The 21,374-nt window shown below is 33.9% G+C and overlaps 1 protein-coding gene across 1 annotated transcript; it reads left to right on the top strand.

The window, feature by feature from the left end:
* The first annotated feature begins 770 nt into the window (after positions 1 to 770).
* LOC111511664 (mutS protein homolog 5) lies at positions 771 to 20,775 on the top strand. Its single transcript, XM_023167696.2, has 13 exons — positions 771 to 1,103; positions 2,599 to 2,821; positions 2,882 to 3,107; positions 3,498 to 3,671; positions 6,208 to 6,349; positions 6,402 to 6,464; positions 6,516 to 6,717; positions 11,666 to 11,856; positions 11,920 to 11,965; positions 12,022 to 12,160; positions 14,745 to 15,111; positions 19,473 to 19,743; positions 20,513 to 20,775. The coding sequence occupies exons 1-13, from the start codon at positions 906 to 908 to the stop codon at positions 20,713 to 20,715; spliced, it is 2,445 nt and encodes an 814-aa protein (XP_023023464.2). The 5' UTR covers positions 771 to 905; the 3' UTR covers positions 20,716 to 20,775.
* The last annotated feature ends 599 nt before the right edge of the window (positions 20,776 to 21,374 follow it).

Below are 21,374 nucleotides of genomic sequence, written 5' to 3' on the forward strand. Positions count from 1 at the left end.
TCCCTCTCTTATCTTCAAAAACTCAGTAAAAGCTCAGTTTGGATCAAAACTTGCAACTGAATTTTAAAGTAGTTGTAGTTATCCTCAACCGATTGAGATAACATTTTGTTTGGATGACAATGCCACATCCAATATGGAGTAAGTAGATACTATTTTTTTATGACCGCCCATGATATGTTATCAAATGAAAGGGTTTTCTGAAAAAAATACGAAAAATAAAATTAGGTTAGTCTAAAACCTAGTATAACAGACTCCTAAAGATGGTGCTGTGTTTCAAATGAACTAAAAAATGAATAGTAAAAAAAATATTTTCAAAAACAAATTGTAATTCTCATGTTATGAAAAGAAGAAATTTAACTTTAAATTAAATCAAAGTTCCTACCATTGGCCTTATGTTCAAGTTACATATACGACGGATTTCTCTTATTTTTAACCACCCAATATTTAGACTCTTTGAAATCAAATAAAGTAACAAAAGTTGAAAATATTTTTGAATACTTTTTTAGTTTGCTTCTTGTTATGGAATTTTAAAGGTATTTGTACCATTCGGAATATCCTTCAGAAATTAATATTATTTCAAAATATTCCTGTTCTAGGTCATAGAGAAAAAGTTTAGTGGGTATTCTATTCACGAAAAATGTCGATTACCCTCTTGAATGATTTACGACGCACGTTTTTGGCGCGCATTGACAAACTTCATTCTCTCAAGTAATGAAAAGAAAAGGAAACATTGTAGGGAATTAAATTTTGATCTACCATGCATTTAGAATGTAACTATTTCATTTCGAGAGCATAGTTGGCCATGGAAACAAAACGTTTATCGAACATGGTTTTTATAGATATCTTACCTTTCAGAAATCACTATATTAGGTACTAGGCGTTTTGTAGTAAAAATATAATAAACTATGGCATCAACTTCTGATCAGAGTAACGCCACAATACTTTTTAAACTCAGTAGAAAGCCAATAATTGAAGATAATTACCAAAACATTGAAGTTGATCAGGAAAACGAAAATGAGTGTGGTGAAACTGTGAAGCTTCTCAGTATTATATGCAAAAACGGCAAAATTGGTGCTGCCTATTATGATTTTCAGGAACAAATGGTAATGAAGTTATATTAATAACTTTTTGTTGTTTGAGTAAAATGGTCAAGTAATATTTTTTGCAAACACATGTTTTGTTTATGAAAAACTGTACTTTTTTTTCAATGGTACAAACGGCTCGAGTCAGAAAAATCGTTTGTAGATCTTTGTTGACTACTTATGCAAGAAATGTGCAAAGCAACACTAAAGTTAATAAACAATTTATTTTAGAGAGTAATAAGTAGGTACTTCTCATTTGAACACTAATTCTAGGTTTATTTTCCTTTCAATGGCAGTTTTAAGAATCATGGACTGCGATATATTTGAAATATTACCTACTTATATTACTTTCTTTGCCTTTTTTGAATAGTTAAGGTTAGCTGTGAATTTCTGCTATTGTTTAAAGGAAATGATTTTTTGGTTGAATTTTTGGGTACTACACTAAAAAAACAGATGTTTTTAGAAAATGTATGCTGAAAAGTTACTGAGCTGATAAACGATTTATTTAAATAATGATGTTTTTTCTCACATGGTCTTTTACCCTAAAATCTAGTTCAATTAGTAAATAAACAAAGAGAAATCCCATTTAAGACCTTACGGTCTTACGTAAAGATAATAATACCGAAATAGTTAGGAATACCGGTTCTAAATTCTTGCCCTCAAAATATACTTAAATAACAAGAACAACTTACCTATAAGAGAAATGTTGACGTTTTGGCAATCAAATTCGTTCCTCTTTGCATAACAATACTAGTTCCTCAACATGTTATATCCGTACGTATTCGCCATATTCATTTTATTTTACCATAGGCTCAAATACTTTTTTGCTATCTTACAAAAGTACTGTTATATTCCATTTTTCGTTAATTATACATAAGTTTTAAATTTGGATTCACTGATGTAGATATCATAGTATTGAGCAATAATTTTATTTTCGACTATTTCACATAAACATTCCTTCAATCCTTACATAATTCTCATTGATGTTATATATTTCTAACCAATCTCAGTTCATTAGTATTTCAATAAATGAATCGTGAATTCCTTTTAAGAAGATCAAAGGAAATCAAAAATCGAAGAATTTGGAGAATATGTCTAGTATTCATACTTGACATTTGTAAAAATGTTACGTAATGCATTTTTGATACTGATACAAGTTGAGAATACTAATATGGTGTCATTTCAAATCAATTTTGGGTTATTATAGTACATTCAAATATGAAAGCGAAGTTTTAATTTCTATTTGGTCCTCCAACGTTCTCACGTTTAGGAATTACTATTTGATAAGTAGAATTTTGAACCTCTGAGGTGAAACTCATCTATTGAAGACACTTTTCCCCCACCAAAATTAAAAGGCTGTCTCCCGACGAGCATTAAGTACGCATCATCTGTGGATGACTAAAACTCCTGATGATGCTAACGTGGTTAAAAAAATGCGCGTCGCGAGATAGGGAAAGTGCTTTCAATAAATACTGTTTGAAAAGTATATTTGTAATGAGTGTTGTCGAGTTTTCAGCTGTATGCTTACGAAGAAATGTTGGATACCTCTCCAAAGTACCCAGTAACAGTCAACTTTTTTCGAGAAATCGAACCTAGGTTCGTGTTAACTTCAGGAAGTATAGCAGACGAGTTCATAAAAGTTCTTATAGACCTGGCTACAAATGAATCAAATACTACAACATCAGATAGTATTCAAACCATACCAGCAAACTTTTTCTTAGTACCGCCCAGGGAATATTGTAAGTTGCTGATATTGAGCCTCAAAGAAATTGCCTTCAAACTTATTTCATGTCTTTCAGCTTACGATATATGCAAAGTTATAATTTCGCAGCTGAAACTGCCGTCAATTGAAGATGAACCATCAGAAACAAAGAGAGAATTATACATCCGTTCCCTTATCGATTTTGACAGTCGTTTGTCAATACAAGCAATAGGAACCCTTGTTAAATATCTAGAAAAAAATTGGACTCATTTCAATATTGATAAAAATGACTTGCAGTATCTTCACATATCCAAGGTCTCAAGGTAATGAAACTATAAAAAAAATTGTTCACAAAACAATAAACACAAAATATAAGCTACCAGAACAAATGAAGACTTGTCCTCAAGATTCAAGAAATTACTGAGTGATTTTTTTCTGACTTAAGCTTACTATACATACAAGAATATTTTAATAATTGAGAGTTGATTTTATATCTGTTTGAATGAATTCATACTGTTTTGTATTCAAATATTCTCTATGACTGTTAATTACAACTTTGTGACGCCTATACGTATGTTAGTATGTAGGTATACATAGTCTGAATTAAAAATTACATTTTTGATTATATTCACTTTTGAATATTGAATATGAATCGACATTTCTAATGCCATGTACTTGGTCTATAGAACAACTAAAATTTATTTATTTTGTAGGAAAGACCATGTGTTGATTGATAATGCAACTTTCCGTGCCCTTCATATATTCTCCAAACGTAGTCATGATGCCAGTTTCAAGCGTGGTGTGCCTTCTAGCAACAGAGAAGGTTTGAGTATCTACAAATTATTTTCTATGAATTGCAAATCAAAAGGTGGTTTGATGTGCCTGAGGTTAGTTTTATATCAATATTTTGTCGATTCTATATTATTGTTCTGTTGTAAATCATCAACAAGTTTCACAGTAATAATGTGCTGTTGTGATTCCAAGAAAATAATATCAAGTTTGTGAAACAGACCTTCTAAGACTATGAAAAAAGAGTTCAACTATAAAAAATCAAATAAAACGTTTACTGAAACTCGACGAAGACTAAGAACTAAAAACTATGCCCAGAAAGTTGGCCAACATTCAAGTAATAATTAGAAGCTCAAATCGAAATAAAAATGAGAATGCGCCAAAATTATAAATAAGACAGTATCCTAAAAAGTACAACTGATTACCTTAGGTACTAATTCTTCGGCTAATACAACGATGAACATTGAATATATCTGACAGACATTTGTGCAAGTTCCTTCACAGAGAAAATTCTTTCAGATGACTCTCTTTTGTCCAGCTGAAACAAATCGAGTTTTTAACTTAACTCATCTGTTGTCATTGGATCTTGTACCTCTGATTTCCATCCTATGGTTGCAGTACGTATCGATTACCGAATTTTTTCTTTTTATAAGATTCAAGCATATGTACTGCTTATTTCAATACCATTTGTCACAAGAGGGCGTCGCCTTCTCGTATTGGTGAACTGTGTTCTCTCAGGGGTATGGAGCATCTTTCATCTCTCCTTGATTCATTGTCAAACTCTAGTGCAGCTATCAATTCCTCATGAATCGTTGGGTGTCTACTTAGTCTTAAGACTTGCCGCATCTGTGTATCCTATAGTCCATTGATGAAGATTTGCGCTCCTATTTATTGAACGAATTTCTTTGGGGCTGGAGGGTAGGCTAGATTGGTGTCATTTTATATCTGCCCTGTTCTCATGCAATGACTCTTGCAGTCGTTCATACCTTCTCTGTAGTAAGTTATTATAAATTTGCTTCAAATATTGCTACCCGAATCACCTTTCTAGAGCTTTTGGTGATCATCTTGGCTACTTTCCGGAATGTTATGAAGTATTAGTGCAGTGACTTTTTCTTTTTCCGTCCAGCCGTTGATTAGTACATGGCCCACGATGACTGACCATCGAAATCTGGATGCTTCAGCGTTTCAATTTCAAAAACTACACCCCACTATTTGATCTCCACAAACTTTATTTGAAAAATATATCACAACATGTTTCGCGAGCACAGTAGCAAATCACTTGAAAAAGCTACTGTGCTAGCGAAACATGTGATATATTTTTCAAATAAAGTTTGTGGAGATCAAATCGTGAGGTGTAGTAGTTGGATCTTCACCAAGTAACGGCCGTATCAATCAGAAAATTCAGCATTTTACTTTGTCATGTCCCTGATGTTGCCGGTATAAAGAACTATTTCTATTGAGGCGGATGTACTCGTCTCAAACGGAACAGTTTAGCTGGCTATGTGGGTATAATCGAATTGGTCTTTTAACTTGCCCACCTTTTTCGTTCAGTTTTTTGTTAATTTTTTCCAATTCGTTTGTTAGTACTTCATCCCAAACCTCTGAATGTTACTTTCCACTATTTTCTTAGGGAAAATTTGTTGACCCTCATTAATTTTCATTAAACGTTTTTTGTTGCTCGTATTTCTGTTCCTCTTTTCTTTTCAGTTCAAGTTGATCTGTTTCAACATCTCCCAGCCTTTTCTAATTTTTCTCTCCTGTTCTTGTTTTTTCATTCCTGTTCTTCATTTCTTTTGCGCTTTTGTTCTTCCAGTTCTTTTCTTTCATAACTACTTTATTTCAAGGATGTATTAACCTATTTGTCTATATTATATTGCCCTATTTTGTACTTATTCACTCTTTATTGTTATAATTGAAATCTAGTGTATTGTTTGTATTTTATTTTATTCTCATTTCTGAAACAAGTGTTCAGTCACATTTCGAGTACATAGTTTATTTACTTTCGCAACTCAGCCATTTGTTCTTCTTTCATTGCTTTCAAGTACTCTCTGGTTGGTGGTAGCCAGGCGGTTCGACGTGGGTGCTTTGTTCACTCCCTCGAATTGACTGTAGTGTTGGTCGGTGGTTCAAGCTCTAGTCTGAACGATAGATTTTCACTTGCTATCGTCCAACTCGTGTTAGGAATAACACGTTAAAAGATGTAAGACCTCGTTAATCCTTAGCTCGCAAAAGTTTCGACTTCTGTCGTTCGTAGGGGTGCGACAACTGGTTAATGTAAAAACAGATTTTTTTTAACTATCGGCCACAGTATCACAATATTCATTACACATACTTTCAAGCAATGAATTGCCTGATCTATATGCAACTGTTTGGGCATTAGCAAGAAGTTCATAAGAATTCGCATCACTCCCTAACTACGTTTTCTATTTGTTACCCCGGTATTCAAGCAGGTGCCGAATCGACCTGCCCGAGCATTTTTCTGAAATATTTTTGTAAAATTTTACTTTTGGGGAACAATGTAATTATATAAATATACATTGTTTATTAAAAATCGATATACATACAACCGTAACGAAATCTTAGAATTTGTGGAACTAATTCTACATTTACCTATACTGCTGATTTCCATTTTAGAAATATGCTGTTGAGTCCCACAAATAACATAGAGGTGATCAATAAGCGTTTAGATTTCATCAGTTTCGTGCTAGAACCTGGCAACAAAGAGTTTGTGGAAAGTTTACAGGATAATATGAAACAAATTGGTAGCGATATCAACGTACGTTTTTTTTAAATATCCAGAGATCTTTCATTTAAGAGACATATTATAGGTTATTTTAACGAGAATTGGACATTCAAGGGGCACTACTAGAGACTGGCATGTCCTTTATAAGGTGAAATTAGTTCTACTTTGTTGAATGTATATAACGTGAATACTATTTTAGACTATACATCATACAATTCATATAAACGAACTCAGTTCACCGTACAGAGTGAATTCTGCTTTGTTGGTGGATCTTTATAATTCTGTTTCTTCTGATCTAATTGGTATTGAGCAGTCTATTGAGAATGGTATTGATTTTAATGCCAGCCAAAGAAGGGGAAGACCAATTATAAAATTTGGATTAGATGCAGCCTTGGATGCAAGTAAGTCATAAAAAAATATACCATTTAGTCGTTGAAAAAACTTTTCAGTAAAATATAATAATAATAATGTATTCAGGGCCGTAGCGAAAAGAAAAACCGGGGGATAGGGAATCCAAATTTTCCCAACCCCACCAGCAAAATTTCCCAACTTTCGAAGAAATGAAAGCCGAGAGATTAGTTACTACTATAATATATTAATTTTCTTACTTAGCTATCCAAAGATTAACTGAATGCTTAGGGTATGCACAAACAAAAATAAATTTTGGTGATTATAAAAATAATAATGGAAATTAGTCTACTTTGGACCAAGGTCCTTGGTCTTCCACCATATCCACCATATATAGGAATATTCAATACAAATGAAAGGAAACAACACTTAAATAATATTGTGCTTATTATTTTCTACTATTATTTTTTCTATCTTCACGGCCCGAAATTTCCCAACTTTTCCAAGTCGAAAAAACAGAGAAAAGTTGGGAATTTTGTAAAATTATCACTTCAAAATTTGTGGACTGTTCAGGACTGTTTTCTTACTTGGTAGAAATTAAATTTTTTTGAAGATTTCAAACAACTCAGAATTCTCTTCAAGTTATGCATGTTGGGAAATCCCAACCTTCTCCTGGTCCTTTCCCTTTTCTTATTACCTCTCCTTTTCTTTTCTCCCATTATTATTTTTTTGATTATTATTCATTTTTTTACTATTTTTTGTTTCTATCTTCATGGCCCAAAATTTCCCAACTTTTTCCCAAGTCGAAAAAACAGGGGGGGAGGCTTCCCCCATGGCGATGACCCTGAATGTATTGTATTACCAGAGTGTTCGCTTATACAGGGTGTCCCTGGACTTCCTCTTTTCCTCTCGGGAATGTATAGATGGGGTCAAAATATCACCAGTACTTCATATAACTTTTTTTCCTAAAAGTCTTCGTAACCAAGTTACGGGCCCTCGAAGTTACAAAATGAAAAATGTTTTTCTTTGATAACTTTTCAAGTGAATATTCAAAATCATCCAAATTTTGGTAATTGACTAAACAAATGAATTCCGTCGATGAGCTTTCATGCAGGAGTCAGTTGTTTTGCTACAAAGTCAGGAACGGACTACCCCCGATGGTCCACACCCCAAAACTTTGAAATGATAGATATTTTTCAATATTTTTCAACAAAATAAGGTTACTTGGACAATTTTATGAATAAAAGTACTCGTGTGGAAAGTCGATCGGAGCAACGAGTCTTGATAAAAATGTAGTTCTACTCGACGACATCAAACCCGCTCGTCCACCATTATTTGAAATGAATAATTATCAAAGTAGAAATAATAATGATAACGTTAATTCAACAACATTTATAACAGGAATAATACAAAGTATGCTAAAATGAAGTCGTAAACAAAAAGTACAGTACCTATATGGAAGTTTAAGTCACAATTGTGATAGCAGATATTTTTTCAAAAGAAACTACTCTACTATGAAATATCGAATTCATTCCATATTTTGTATGTACATAATACGTGTAGAATAATCACGTTTCGTGTTGATCAGTTATCTGAATCTCATGAAACTCAACATTCGAATGTTTCAAATTCTTCTTCACAGCTAAACTGTTGAGGAGTTTCACTGATAATTATAATTTTATGGGAGAAATTCTTTACCACGAATCTAAATTTAGCTGAAAAAACGCACATCGGAAAAAATATTTACTATACTAATAAAAAGCAAACGAATGAACTACAAAAACGGCTGCACATGATCAGGTGAAAAATATCCAGGGAATAATATTTCTTTCACAGATGTTGACAAAAAACCTTTTAGAAAGTTTTGATAAAAAATGAGAAACTGGAATGCGATTTTGTTTTGTTGAGTGGTGCGTTGTCATATGACTATCATTGTATTGTCAATATTCTATAGGATATTTTGAATTTTTTTGATATGGCCGAACAGTTTATATTCAATGAATATGCAGATATGCATGTATTTTATGGACGAGCATTTTGTAATGCTGCAGAAGCTCGTCGTCTGTATTCCGAGCATTTTCCCAATCGAACGGTACCGTCAAGAGAAACATTCGAGCGTGTCGATCGCAGCTTGAGGGAGACAGGTATGTAATAATTGATAATTAATTTGAGCACGTTGTTTTATTTCGATATTATTGTAGGTACAGTTTTGCCAAAACGAGGTGGTGAGGGCGCTCCTAGGACTGTACGTACCGTTGTATTGGAGGAAAATATTTTGGAAGCCGTCGCTGATGATCCTTCAATGAGCATCAGAAATCTATCAGAACAGTTCCATACATCCAAGTCCACTATTCATAGAATAATTAGGGAACAACTGCTCCACCCATTTCACATCCAGAAAGTACATGCCATGACACCTCAAGATTTTCCAGCACGACTGGAATATGCCAATTGGTTCATGGATAGGCAAAGAGAGGATATGACTTTTATTAATCGAGTTTTATTCACTGATGAAGCAGGTTTCAGTAGAGATGGAGTTATCAACTCTCATAATCTCCATATATGGGCCGAAGAAAATCCCCATGGGATATTGCAAACCAAACACCAACGGAAATTCAACGTGAATGTTTGGGCTGGTATCATAGGAAACCATCTTATAGGACCATTCGTTCTACAGGACCGATTGAATGGAGAACGTTATTTGGAGTTCATTCAGAACGATTTGAATGGACTTTTGGAACATGTTCCATTGCAAACCCGAAGAGATATGTGGTTTATGCATGATGGCGCTCCTCCTCATTTTAGTTTGATTGTGCGTGACCATCTGAACCATATTTTCCACAATAGATGGATTGGTAGAGGTGGGCCATATTCATGGCCATCGCGGTCTCCGGATTTAAATCCATTGGATTTCTTTCTGTGGGGGCATCTAAAAAGCCTTGTTTACGCTACACCTATTCACACAAGAGATGCATTGTTGAATAGAATAACATTACATTGTGAAGCCATACGAAACGACCCTGGAATGCTATTTCAAGTACAGAGAGGGTGTCTTCGCAGACTAAGAAAATGTATAGAGAGAGAAGGTGGTCATATCGAGCAGTTTCTGTAGCGGATTTTTCATTTCTGTTTGCTCTTGAGGCTCTTGAGTTTCGTTAGTTAAACGTGTTTGCATTATAAAAATTCGTTATGAACATTTTACCTATCATTTCCATTTTCCTTAAAAACTAATATTTTCGAATAATGGTAGACATCTCAGGATAAATGTTGTTGAATTAACGTTATCATTATTATTTCTGCTTTGATAATTATTCATTTCAAATAATGGTGGACGAGCGGGTTTGATGTCGTCGAGTGAAACTACATTTTTATCAAGACTCGTTGCTCCGATCGACTTTTCACACGAGTTCTTTTATTCATAAAATTGTCCAAGTAACCTCAATTTGTTGAAAAATATTGAAAAATATCTGTCATTTCAAAGTTTTGGGGTGTGGACCATCGGGGGTAGTCTGTTCCTGACTTTGTAGCAAAACAACTGACTCCTGCATGAAAGCTCATCGAAGGAATTCATTTGTTTAATCAATTACCAAAATTTGGATGATTTTGAATATTCACTAGAAAAGTTATCAAAGAAAAACATTTTTCATTTTGTAACTTCGAGGGCCCGTTACTTGGTAACGAAGGATTTTAGGAAAAAAAGTTATATGAAGTACTGGTGATATTTTGACCCCATCTATACATTCCCGAGAGGAAAAGAGGAAGTCCAGGGACACCCTGTATATTCACATTGTGGGACCTATAAAAATAAATGCACATTACACACACACACAGATACATCCACATATAGGTAGTACAAACAAAGTCAATTCGAATGACATAAAAACTAAATAGTTACTGAACGTCGGCAGTTTTTTTGTATGGCATAGGCGACGTGGTATATATATATATATATATATATATATATATATATATATATATATATATATATATATATACAGTAGAATGGAATAACGGGTTCTCTCAGTCAAAAAATCAAAAACTCTGCTTTACTTTGCCAAGCTTTCGCTTCTAGTGGAAAGCTTCTTCAGGGCCTATAATTTATTGAGTTGTGGGTTTTTCTGCCTATGAATAAAATTACAAATCATACTTACAGTAAAAATGAGTAAAAAACAATTAATTGAACATATAAATCGACGAAAAAAGTTAAACATTAATGGAGTTTTTTGGTTTGACAAATGTCATACCTTCACATAAATGTCAATTTTCAATGGGCATGATGATTTGATAATTTTTGACTCTAAAGGGAAAGTTGATTGATACAATTTTCATTATTATCAATATGAGTTTTGGTGTAGTTCCAGCAAATTACTGTATATACTGCTGAGATTATCAATGTCAGTTCTCTTATTCATACAATTAGAAGACTTATTAATTTCAACCATTTCAAGAAAAAGGCGTTTGGAAATATTTTTTTCTGTATGTAAAACTGTGATATTAGAGTATTTTGGTTTATGTCCTGTTTCTATAGAATGTTGCGCTAATGCACATGATTTCTTATTAAGCTTTATATCACTTTTATGTGAAGTTATTCTATCTCTAAGAATTCTAGATGTATATATATATATATATATATATATATATATATATTTTCAAAATTAATTTAATTTTTCACAAACCTACCGGATTTCTTTCTATTAGTAAAGAAGAGTAATGCCATTAGTTTTTTATTCGTTTTGACTTCGTATAGACTATACATGCAGACATATACAAAATAATTGATTTTTCAATACACTGCATTCCTGGTGGAAATGTATAACACTATAGTTGGACGGATCCAACTGAGGATGCTACTATGTAGTGAAACGCGTATTGGAACTACAATCTATATTGTGAAAATTTTTAATTATTATGAATAATTATGAACATAATTGAAATATTCAATTAGTTATAACATGAATAACAAGCAAAATTTTACTTTACAACATATTCTGGTTTTTACAGAAAAATTGAGACAACAGGATATTGCAAAAGACATAACAGCTGCTGCTAGATTTGCTGCTAATAACCTGCCAGAATTTTTGGAGGAGTGTGCCGTCATTTATCTACCTGAAATGGGACATTTGATTGGTATTCATGAATGGGAACCAGGCTGTAATCCCGAAGAGCTACAAGATTTAGGATTTCAGTTTATGGTACCTATATAAGTTGTGAAACATGTTACTAAATATGATTATTGATTATTTTAATTTTTTCAGTTCACAATAGGAGGTGTAATTCATTATAAGAATCCAATGTGTGTGGGTAAGGAAATGTTTTCAATCACTTTTAAAATCGAGTACCTTTTATGATGATTTCAGAGCTAGACAAAAGACTTGGTGATATCAATTCTGAGATTATAGACCATGAAAATCGGATACTAAGGAGATTATCTGGTTTTATTTTGAAGTACAACAATGACATTAGGGAGCCCCTGAAAATCATTGGACTTATAGATAGGTAATTTGATGGTGTGACTTCATTAGGAAAGTTAGATTTACACCCGGTGGAGTACACATAAAAATATAAAGTTTTTGGGCGTAAAAACCGTTAAAAATCAATTTATATGTTATTTTCAAAGATCTATATTCTTAAAATCAGTTCACATATGTGTAAATTATCTCTATGATTCTACATACATATGTTACACGAGCACAGATTAGTTATTATTATGAACGTTGTATGTGGCACGCATAAGATACATATTGACAAAATAGCAGTGTTGCCTGAAGCTCCGGAGGTTGTTAAATCCGCAGACTGAAAGGATAAGTGGTGTAGAAGATTTTCGACAAAAAGAGTGAAGAATGAAAAATCATTCAGAGAACTTGGTAGCCAGTGACACCTGGTATAAATACGGGTTGAAAATAGAATGTGGGATGCGAGCTGGAATATACTGTGGCGGGAGAAAGTTACACTACGGTTACCTGCTCGCTCAATGCATATCCGTCTTCCATGTGGAAGTCTATGCAATCTAGCAATGTGTATCGGATAATAACACTAGCCAACAAATAAGAAAAAAATTGCGACTAATATTATAATGGCTATACATGAGAGTTTAAAGCATGCTGATTGCGACTTCTACATCAAAAATTTTCCATCACGTAAAGATTTTGAGTTGAAGTTATTTTTATTTTATACAAGAATTTTCACATTATAGGGAAATATAAGATCAAAACAAGAGAAAGGCAATATATTTTGAGGATAACATACTCTATTTACAATACACATGAAAAAACATTCAAATGAAGTCTTTTGTGCATAACCTTTTTGCAAATGTTGACTTTCGTTTTTATGTTTCATCGTTCGTTTTCCCAACAATAATCCCCCATCATTGCTGCATCCCATCTGCCTTGGTAACGTTGCTCCATTGTCAGTATGTCTTGGTCTTGTTCGTCACTGACAACACCCAAATTTTCTAGGAAAAAATTCAAATGGGAGTGCAAGAAATGGATTTTGAGAGACATGCGACATCCCAATTCTTTTGAAAGAATTCCACGTAGCTAATTCAACATTACCTAATTTTTTATCAAACTGTTGATCACTTAGTAGTTTTTTAATTTGTGGTCAAACAAATATACCTTCCTTGAGCTTTGCATCACTTAATTTTGGAAAAACTTGGTTAAGATATTCAAACTCAACACCTTCTTTGTGTAATGAATGCTTTTACAAAACTTTTCTTTAACCCCAGTTTAATATGTAATGGAGGTAACAAAACTGCAAAAGGCATAGAAGAGCGTTTGCCATTTAACCAGTTACTTATATTCGCTGCACAGGTTTGGCAACATACGTGGACGTGTTGATCACCAAAAACACATTCAGAGTACTTATGGTAAGCTACTTTGGTCATTTGATTAATTGGCCGTTTCTGCGATTTAGGAGTAAACTGACCACATATATAGCAAAACTTATCTGCGGGATTAACCACGTTTCTGTACTTTGGACATTTTTGTACTGTTGCGTATGTCGAGTTCAAATATGTGATACTGCGTTTACAGGAATCAACTTATTTTATTCACAAAGATAACACTAATATAATACTCTTAATATTCGCGTGTTTGCTCACCTCGCCACTAACTCACCACTTCTCGTGGTAAACCAATATTGATGATCCGATTGTCAGCCTGCTATTTTAAAGCAGTTCCGTATTTCTGGTATTTTATGGAAACTTCGAGTATCGGAAGTTCGAGAAGCAGCGTTACAAGTCTCATGTACAGCGGAAGCAGATTCGAATACTGGGCAGAGCCGCTGTGTTGCCAATTTTAAACAATTTCCTCAATTTAGGGGAAAAGCAAATTTGGAATGTCGTGTTCATTCAATTTTTGTGAAAAAATCATAACTCAAAAATATTACGTGTTGTGAATTTTTATATCATTTTCGCATTAAGGGACCAAAAATTAACAAAGAACTACCTTCGGCATTACAGTCGTGAATTGGGTGTAAACTAGTGTAATTTGACTAGTCAACAAAATGAGCATCAATATTCTTATTGACAGCAGGAGTGTACTTGGGACATGATAAACTCAACAATTACAGGAAAACGTTTATCAAGAGATTGTCTGGAAAAAAACTTCAAACTGATTCAACACAGCAGGGGTCACCAGAGGGACAAGAGACAGTTCATTATGATTTTTGCAAATGTAAGGCAATGACCGTCAGAGTAAGATGATATTCGTTTCTGACATTGATTGACACAAATGTAGTCAGAAAGGAGAACGTGGATGAAATGTAGAGATATACTCTACAAACCCTGCAGACTCTACCTAGACTGCTCTTAAAATGGTTGTTTCAATGATGAAAGGTAATTCTTGGTAGAATAAAGCGACCTCTTTCCTCGAACCACGTTAAATCTTGGCCAAATAAATTCTGAAAGAAGTGGATTATCACACTTACTCATGGCACACGATTATCAGATTCACTGATAACTTACCGAGAAATGTGAAGAGTACTTATTGGATTTTTGCTTCATTATACACTTAGGTTAGATTAGGTCTAAAGTGAGTAGTTTTTTCCTGGGTATAACATCTGAAAAAAATCTCTATTTTAGTTTGATATCAATGGCGATCACCTCTGCACAAAATACATATGTTCGTCCTATGCTCAACCAAAACAGTTACTTTGAGATTGAAGAAAGCAGGCATCCCCTCATGGAACATTTATTGGACCACTTTCAGTGTAACGATTTTTATTCCGGTGGCCAGTATAGCCACATGAAAATAATCACTGGTCCTAATGGAAGTGGCAAAAGCATATACTTGAAACAAATAGCTTTGGTGGTGTTTTTAGCTCACATCGGTTCTTATGTTCCTGCCAAACGGGCCAATATCAGCTTGCTGAACACTATTCACACTAGGCTACAGGCAACTGAATCAGCCGCAGTTCGTCTTTCAGGATTTATGATTGACGTTTCGCAGGTAAGGAATTTACCTGTATTTCAATTCCATAAATACGTAAACCAAAAAACCTTCATGGGTAACAAGGGTAGACTGCCTACCTTTCTATTGAAAGAAATATCTAAAGATATAATAATTAAGAAACAAGCATTCAACTATATACGCCATTTGCAAACACCAAAATACTATTTTCAAACAATTTTGAAGGCCCCGATCATAGGTTTATTTTGAAAATGACCTCCACTAGCACTCCTGTCTTGAATGATGTAACGACTTTTATTTTTCGAATATATAATTAAAAAATATTCTATATTTATTTACCAGAATAAATTGTATTTTGGTTTACTGATCATTTCCAAAAGTATAGACATGTTCAAGTTGTTGACACTAAAATTGTATATCCGTAAATTCCGCATCTTCGGTAACTCCTGCCTTGAGAATCTCGATTAATTTGTGAGCACTTATTTTTGCTACAATCATTTGGTATCCTCATTAAACTAATTTGGTAACTTTGTTGATTTGAGTATCTTCAAAAGAAGGTAATCCATTTCATTTTTCTGAGGATGACTTCATTTGGATGTACTATCAATGTTCGAGTTTGGAATGTTTTCTCATCAAGACATTACATCTTTGAAAACTCTATAGGTAACATACAGAGTGGTCCAACGAAAAGTATGCACCTTACTTTTCTCCTTCTTTTCTAACTTAACGCAAAAATGCTCGGACAGGTCAATTTTACTTTCGAGGGGGACACATTTTAGATCTATTTTTCTACCTGTGCTTTCAACCCCCTAGCAAGGGTGAGTAACAACCCTAAAATTTTAAATGGAAAGTGGGGTCGAGTGATATATCATTTGAAAGGGCACAAAATTATCTTTCCAATGATACCTAATTTGTTGTATTTCACTCAAACATGTAGGTATCATGAAGAAAAACAACTACAACCCAGTACTTTGAAATGTGTAATTGATTTAGTAGAATCCTACTTCAACAAGTGCTGAAAATGTGACCCATTTGCTTCCATACAATAATACAGATTTTCTTCAAATCTATTCCTAACATTCTGTAGCATATCAGGTGTTATACTTCTGCACTCTGCTGTAATTCGTTGGCGAAGATCTTCTATGGACTCGGGCTGCGTAGCAAAACATTTATTTTTCAAGTGTCCCCAAAGGAAAAAGTCTGAAGGCGATAAATCAGGTGACCTGGCAGGCCATTCGATGGGGCCTCTCCTTCCAATCCACCGTCCAGGAAACCGGTCATCTAAAAACTCTCTTACTGGAGCAACATAGTGAGGAGGTGCTCCATCTTGCTGGAAATGAAACCGATCATTATTATGATTTTGGTCATTTTCAATTATTTCTGTAATGAGAGGATCAATTGTATCTTCAAGCATGTTCAGGTAGACCTCACCAGTTAAATTCCCAGGAATAAAAAGTGGCCCTACAATATGACTACCTAATATGCCACATCAGACATTGAATTTTTGAGGGTACTGGGTATGGACCTCTCGGAATAAGTGTGGATTACTCTCATCCCAGTAACGGCTATTATGCCTATTCACAGCTCCATTCAAAAAAATGTACTCTCATCGGAAAAGCACGTGTTGAATGATAGGTGCGGATCATCAATTAGTAGCTGGCTCAGTTGTTCACAAAATTGCAGCCTTCTATCAGGATCATCTTCATTGAATTCCTGTACTAATTTAATTTTGTACGGATGAAATTTATAGGCTTTTAATATCCGTATTATGGACGAACGGGAGACACCTGAGGCTGCAGCAAGCTGACAGGTACATTGAGTATGATCCAATTCAACATGTCCCAAAACAGCGACTTCCACTGCTTCATTTCTAATCGGTTTCCGTGGCTGGTGTTTCACATTACAGACAGATCCGGTATCGAAAAACTTTTGGACTAACCTGACAACGTACGAATCATTCACATTTTTCCCGGGATGACTGTTATTGTCTAGCACAACTATTATGTTGATAATAAAGTTTAACAATTTCAACTCGTTCAGGAATGGAATAAACCATTTTCACAGTAAAGTTGAAATAATTTCAAAACCAACCGAACTGAATCAATGAACGTTTGCCTAAATTCTTTTTGTACACTTATCCGCTGTTGTTATTTGAACCAAAAAACGCACAGGAGAAATTGAGGAATATAGTAGTGATAAAAATGCCGTTTTTTCCGCATTTTCATTAACACCAAAAATATCGAGTAAATGTTCTTGCTTTTTTTATAACTATTCAAGTAAATACAACAAATTAGGTATCATTGGAAAGAGAATTTTGTGCCCTTTCAAATGATATATCACTCGACCTCACTTTCCATTTAAAATTTTATTTGCCGTAAGGAGTATATAACTCAAATATTAGAAGAAAATAGTAATAATGAAACCTTTGAATAAATTATACATAATGAAAAGATCATTATTACAAAAAAAGTTTTGATTTTCAAGGGTCACAAATTTAATGAGAACTGTGGTTAATTGGGCTAGGTAGCCACGGTCCAATGAAAAGAATGGCTTTGAACATTCCTTCCATAACTGCGATGGGCATCTTTAGTGGTGGTTGGCAGCAATGCTTGCCAGGTCTCAAATGGTAGACTCATTATTGAGATCCTATACCTATGGTGTTTTTCAGTGATATTTTTAAAGGGGCTACCTATGGTGTTTTTCAGTGATATTTTTAAAGAGGGCGTGGTGGAAAGGACTATTCTGATTGACACGGCTGGTGTAAGATTTTATCAGGCATTGGCGGAGAGCTGGATACCATGTTTTGTCGATCGTTGTGGTTTCTTCTTTCCACTTTATTGTTTCGATGTTTATGAATATGTATGCCTTCCTGGCCTAGACTGTGTGTGTGAAGCATGGGATTGGAGAGGATCACATAGACCCTCGACTCTACCGATCAAACCGGACACTACCAGAACACTCGCATTCTATAAATACCACTGAGATAAGACTTAGGACCCTGAAGATGTACATTGCAGTTATGAAGGAAATGTTCGGAGGCAGTTTTTCATTGGACCACAGTGTTGACGTGCGGTGCACAAATGTGAGCAGTTCTGCTTGAAATTGAAAAAAGTGTGTACAGTTAAAGTGGAAATTCCAGCGTTTGAGATGTGACAGGATATATGTGTTTGCAAGCGACTTCCCCATATTTTTTTGTTTCCGATTGTACCAAACAAGCACTCTTCCCAATTACCAGATTTGCAATACTCTTCTCGATGCGAAAGGTGTTTATTTTAGATTCATTCTACGCCAGAGGTTCCAGTTTCACCTTTTATCCGATTGTACCATAGAAACTATCTTAATGTAGTGTTCTCCAGACTTTCTTTTAGTTAAAGAAAGGTATCGGTCGGAGCTAGATCTTGTGAATAAGGGGGATGTTCGAGTGTTCTGAACCCTAACTCAGAAATTGTTTGCATAGCAATATGCGAATCGTGACCAGTGGCATTGTCCTACAACGAGATACATTTCGAAAACTCTCCACGTCTTTTCAACATAATTTTTTCAGTGACGTCAAATAGTAATTCCCAATTATTGTCCTACCCTTCAATCATGATTATTTCTTGGCAATCCCAAAAAATGAAGTAGAACTTTTTTAGAACTTTCTTTGGACCTTGAAAACCAGATTGTCTCCATTCCATTGATTGCTGCTTGTCTCTGGATGGTAGAACGTTACCCAAGTTTTATCCACAGTAACATCAAGACATCTTTCTCGAGCAGAGATCTAAGTGATGCTTGTATCCGGTTTAGATATTTAGGAACCCAATTTTTTATGTCCATATCGGCGTGAACTATATGATGGACGCATTCATATGAAATATTCAGTGCCTAAGATATTCATTTTTTACCATTGATTCATCTTGAGAAGAAAATTTACCTCTTCCGAAGCTTGCAATCCAATTTTTTAACTTCACATATAGACATTTTATCCCCAAGGATTTTGAGCATATCTTAAAATATCTGCATACATTTCATTTCCTTCACTTACAGTTACTTCATGTTGGCTTCATATTCTACATTTTAATTTTCAAAATTTCAGTCAACAATATTTTTCTCAAATTTTATTCTGTAACTCTGGTTCGATTCTTTGGCATAAAACTTTCCACTTTCCTTGCAATGGTATTGCAATATTTTATTTATACATGGAACCGGTTCAAGTTGACTAGATGTCAATACGTTCTGGGAACTTTAATAATCTGAATTTCTGAATCAGAAACAATTAAGTAATTCTAAAAATTTATTTCTCAAGCTTTTCAATACTTTTGCAATTTTGGCTTACTGAGTTTGTTCTATCTGAACAATTTCAGCCATTTATGTAAAATTTTTGAACATATTCTCTCATTCAAGTCTGAGTGATATTTCAGATGACCAATGCTTTGAACAACGCAAATCCATTTTCTCTCATTTTGATGGATGAATTTGGGAAAGGAACAACCGGCGAAGATGGCATATGTCTCCTTGCAAGCGCATTAAGATACTTTCTCAATATGGGTACTAAATGTCCTCATGTTTTGGTGTCGACTCACTTTCAGCAAATTGCCAATTATCTTCCTCAAACACCTTTGGTACAATACATGAAAATGGAACACAAAAAGGAAAACGGACAATTTTGCTATCTATTCAAAATATCAGAAGGTAAATATACTATAGTATTGTTGTCAAAGCGGTGTTTCTATATATTTTATCATTTTTCCTCTTCTGTTTAGTATAATTTCCGTCCGCCACTGCAAGAGACAGATTAAGGCAAAAACGTCAGTCAATTCTGAGAATTTAGTCCCCACTCTTTTGGAATTATACTATAAGCTAACTGAAATGAAGTTGGGAATATTCTATTCAATAAACTTTACATCACCAAAAATTATTTTTTGGGGAATTAATTAGGGAATGTTGAAATAAATTCTCAAAAATTACACGGTGTTTTAAGCAACAATCAGTTTTAGTTCGAAAAAAAATACAATTCATTCATAATTGAATATTAGTCAAACTCTCTTATCTGTTAATTACGTCACTTCGATTGATATAAATGGTAGTATCAATGTTTCCATGAACTATGCAATATACTGGAAGGGAAAATCTCTGTCCAGTCAAAATAAAACATCACATTTAGTAAAAGAGAAAAGTTAGTGTAATGTTAATCTACTGTCATTGAATGTTTTGAAAACGAATACATATATCACTTTAATGCTCACATGATGAATTTCTAATAGACAATGATATATTACAAAACAAATTAAACCATGTGGATACTCTAAGGCAAAGATAATTGAATAAGAAGAACAATGAAAATTAAATTTTTAAAACTTACCTAACTTCGTATCTCCACTATTCTCCACCTTCTTTTTGTATATAACCTCCTGCTCAGCCTTCCACAAGTTTCATTTTGTAAAAAAATGACTAATTTCAGGAATTTCTAAGAGTTATGCCATTACCATAGCGGAAGCCGTAGGAATAGATAAAGACGTTATAGAAAGAGCAAGAGAGATTTTAGAATGTTTGCGAAACAATCAGCCTCTCCGGCCTTTGGAACGAATTAGGAGAAGGAATAATTTTGACCCAGATAATTTGGATCAGTTAAATATACCAGAAGCAGACATTATTGACGAGTAATTTATATTATTATGAATTTGTGATTTGATATTAAATAAATAGAACATTTTCAGTTTCAAATTAACTGAATCATTACAGTCAGTGAGAAAATATTTTCATTGATGATAAACTTTCAGGTTTGGGTCCATCTGAAATTAAGCATATTTTTTCTATTTGTGATTTTGTTTTAATGTCACTGAATAGTAATAACTTTTTCAGTTAATGAGTTTTCTGAAAAAAAAAGAAGATAAATGCAACACGTTTAGTATACCCCCTGTTCAACAAAATCCTTATGATAGTGTTTGAGGTAAACGACTTTTCTACAACTAGTAAAAAAAAGTTGTAAATCGAATTTTATAACCAACTGGGCAATTTATTTGAGTCTAATATTGTTTTCATTGGTTGACAATTAGGATTTGGCAGAAAAAACACTGAAAGCTCAAAGAGCTCTTCATTTAACGGTTTTTAAATGGAAAAATTTACTCGAGGATAAATTTATTGCGATATTATTAATGGCCTTCCAAAGAGCTATTGAGATAATAGTTCCGTCAATTTTAGTTGGACAACTGAAATATTGTATTATAAGAGACAGTATTACAGTAGTTAATCCAGCATCTCACCAACAGAACAAAGGTTAATGTGATTGGTAAGTCACAATACTCCCGTAAAAATGGTTACAC

This window comes from Leptinotarsa decemlineata, unplaced genomic scaffold (genome assembly GCF_025532065.1).
Source record: "Leptinotarsa decemlineata unplaced genomic scaffold, Ldec_3_MD MMD2_tig00000008_RagTag_RagTag, whole genome shotgun sequence".
Lineage (NCBI taxonomy): Eukaryota > Metazoa > Arthropoda > Insecta > Coleoptera > Chrysomelidae > Leptinotarsa > Leptinotarsa decemlineata.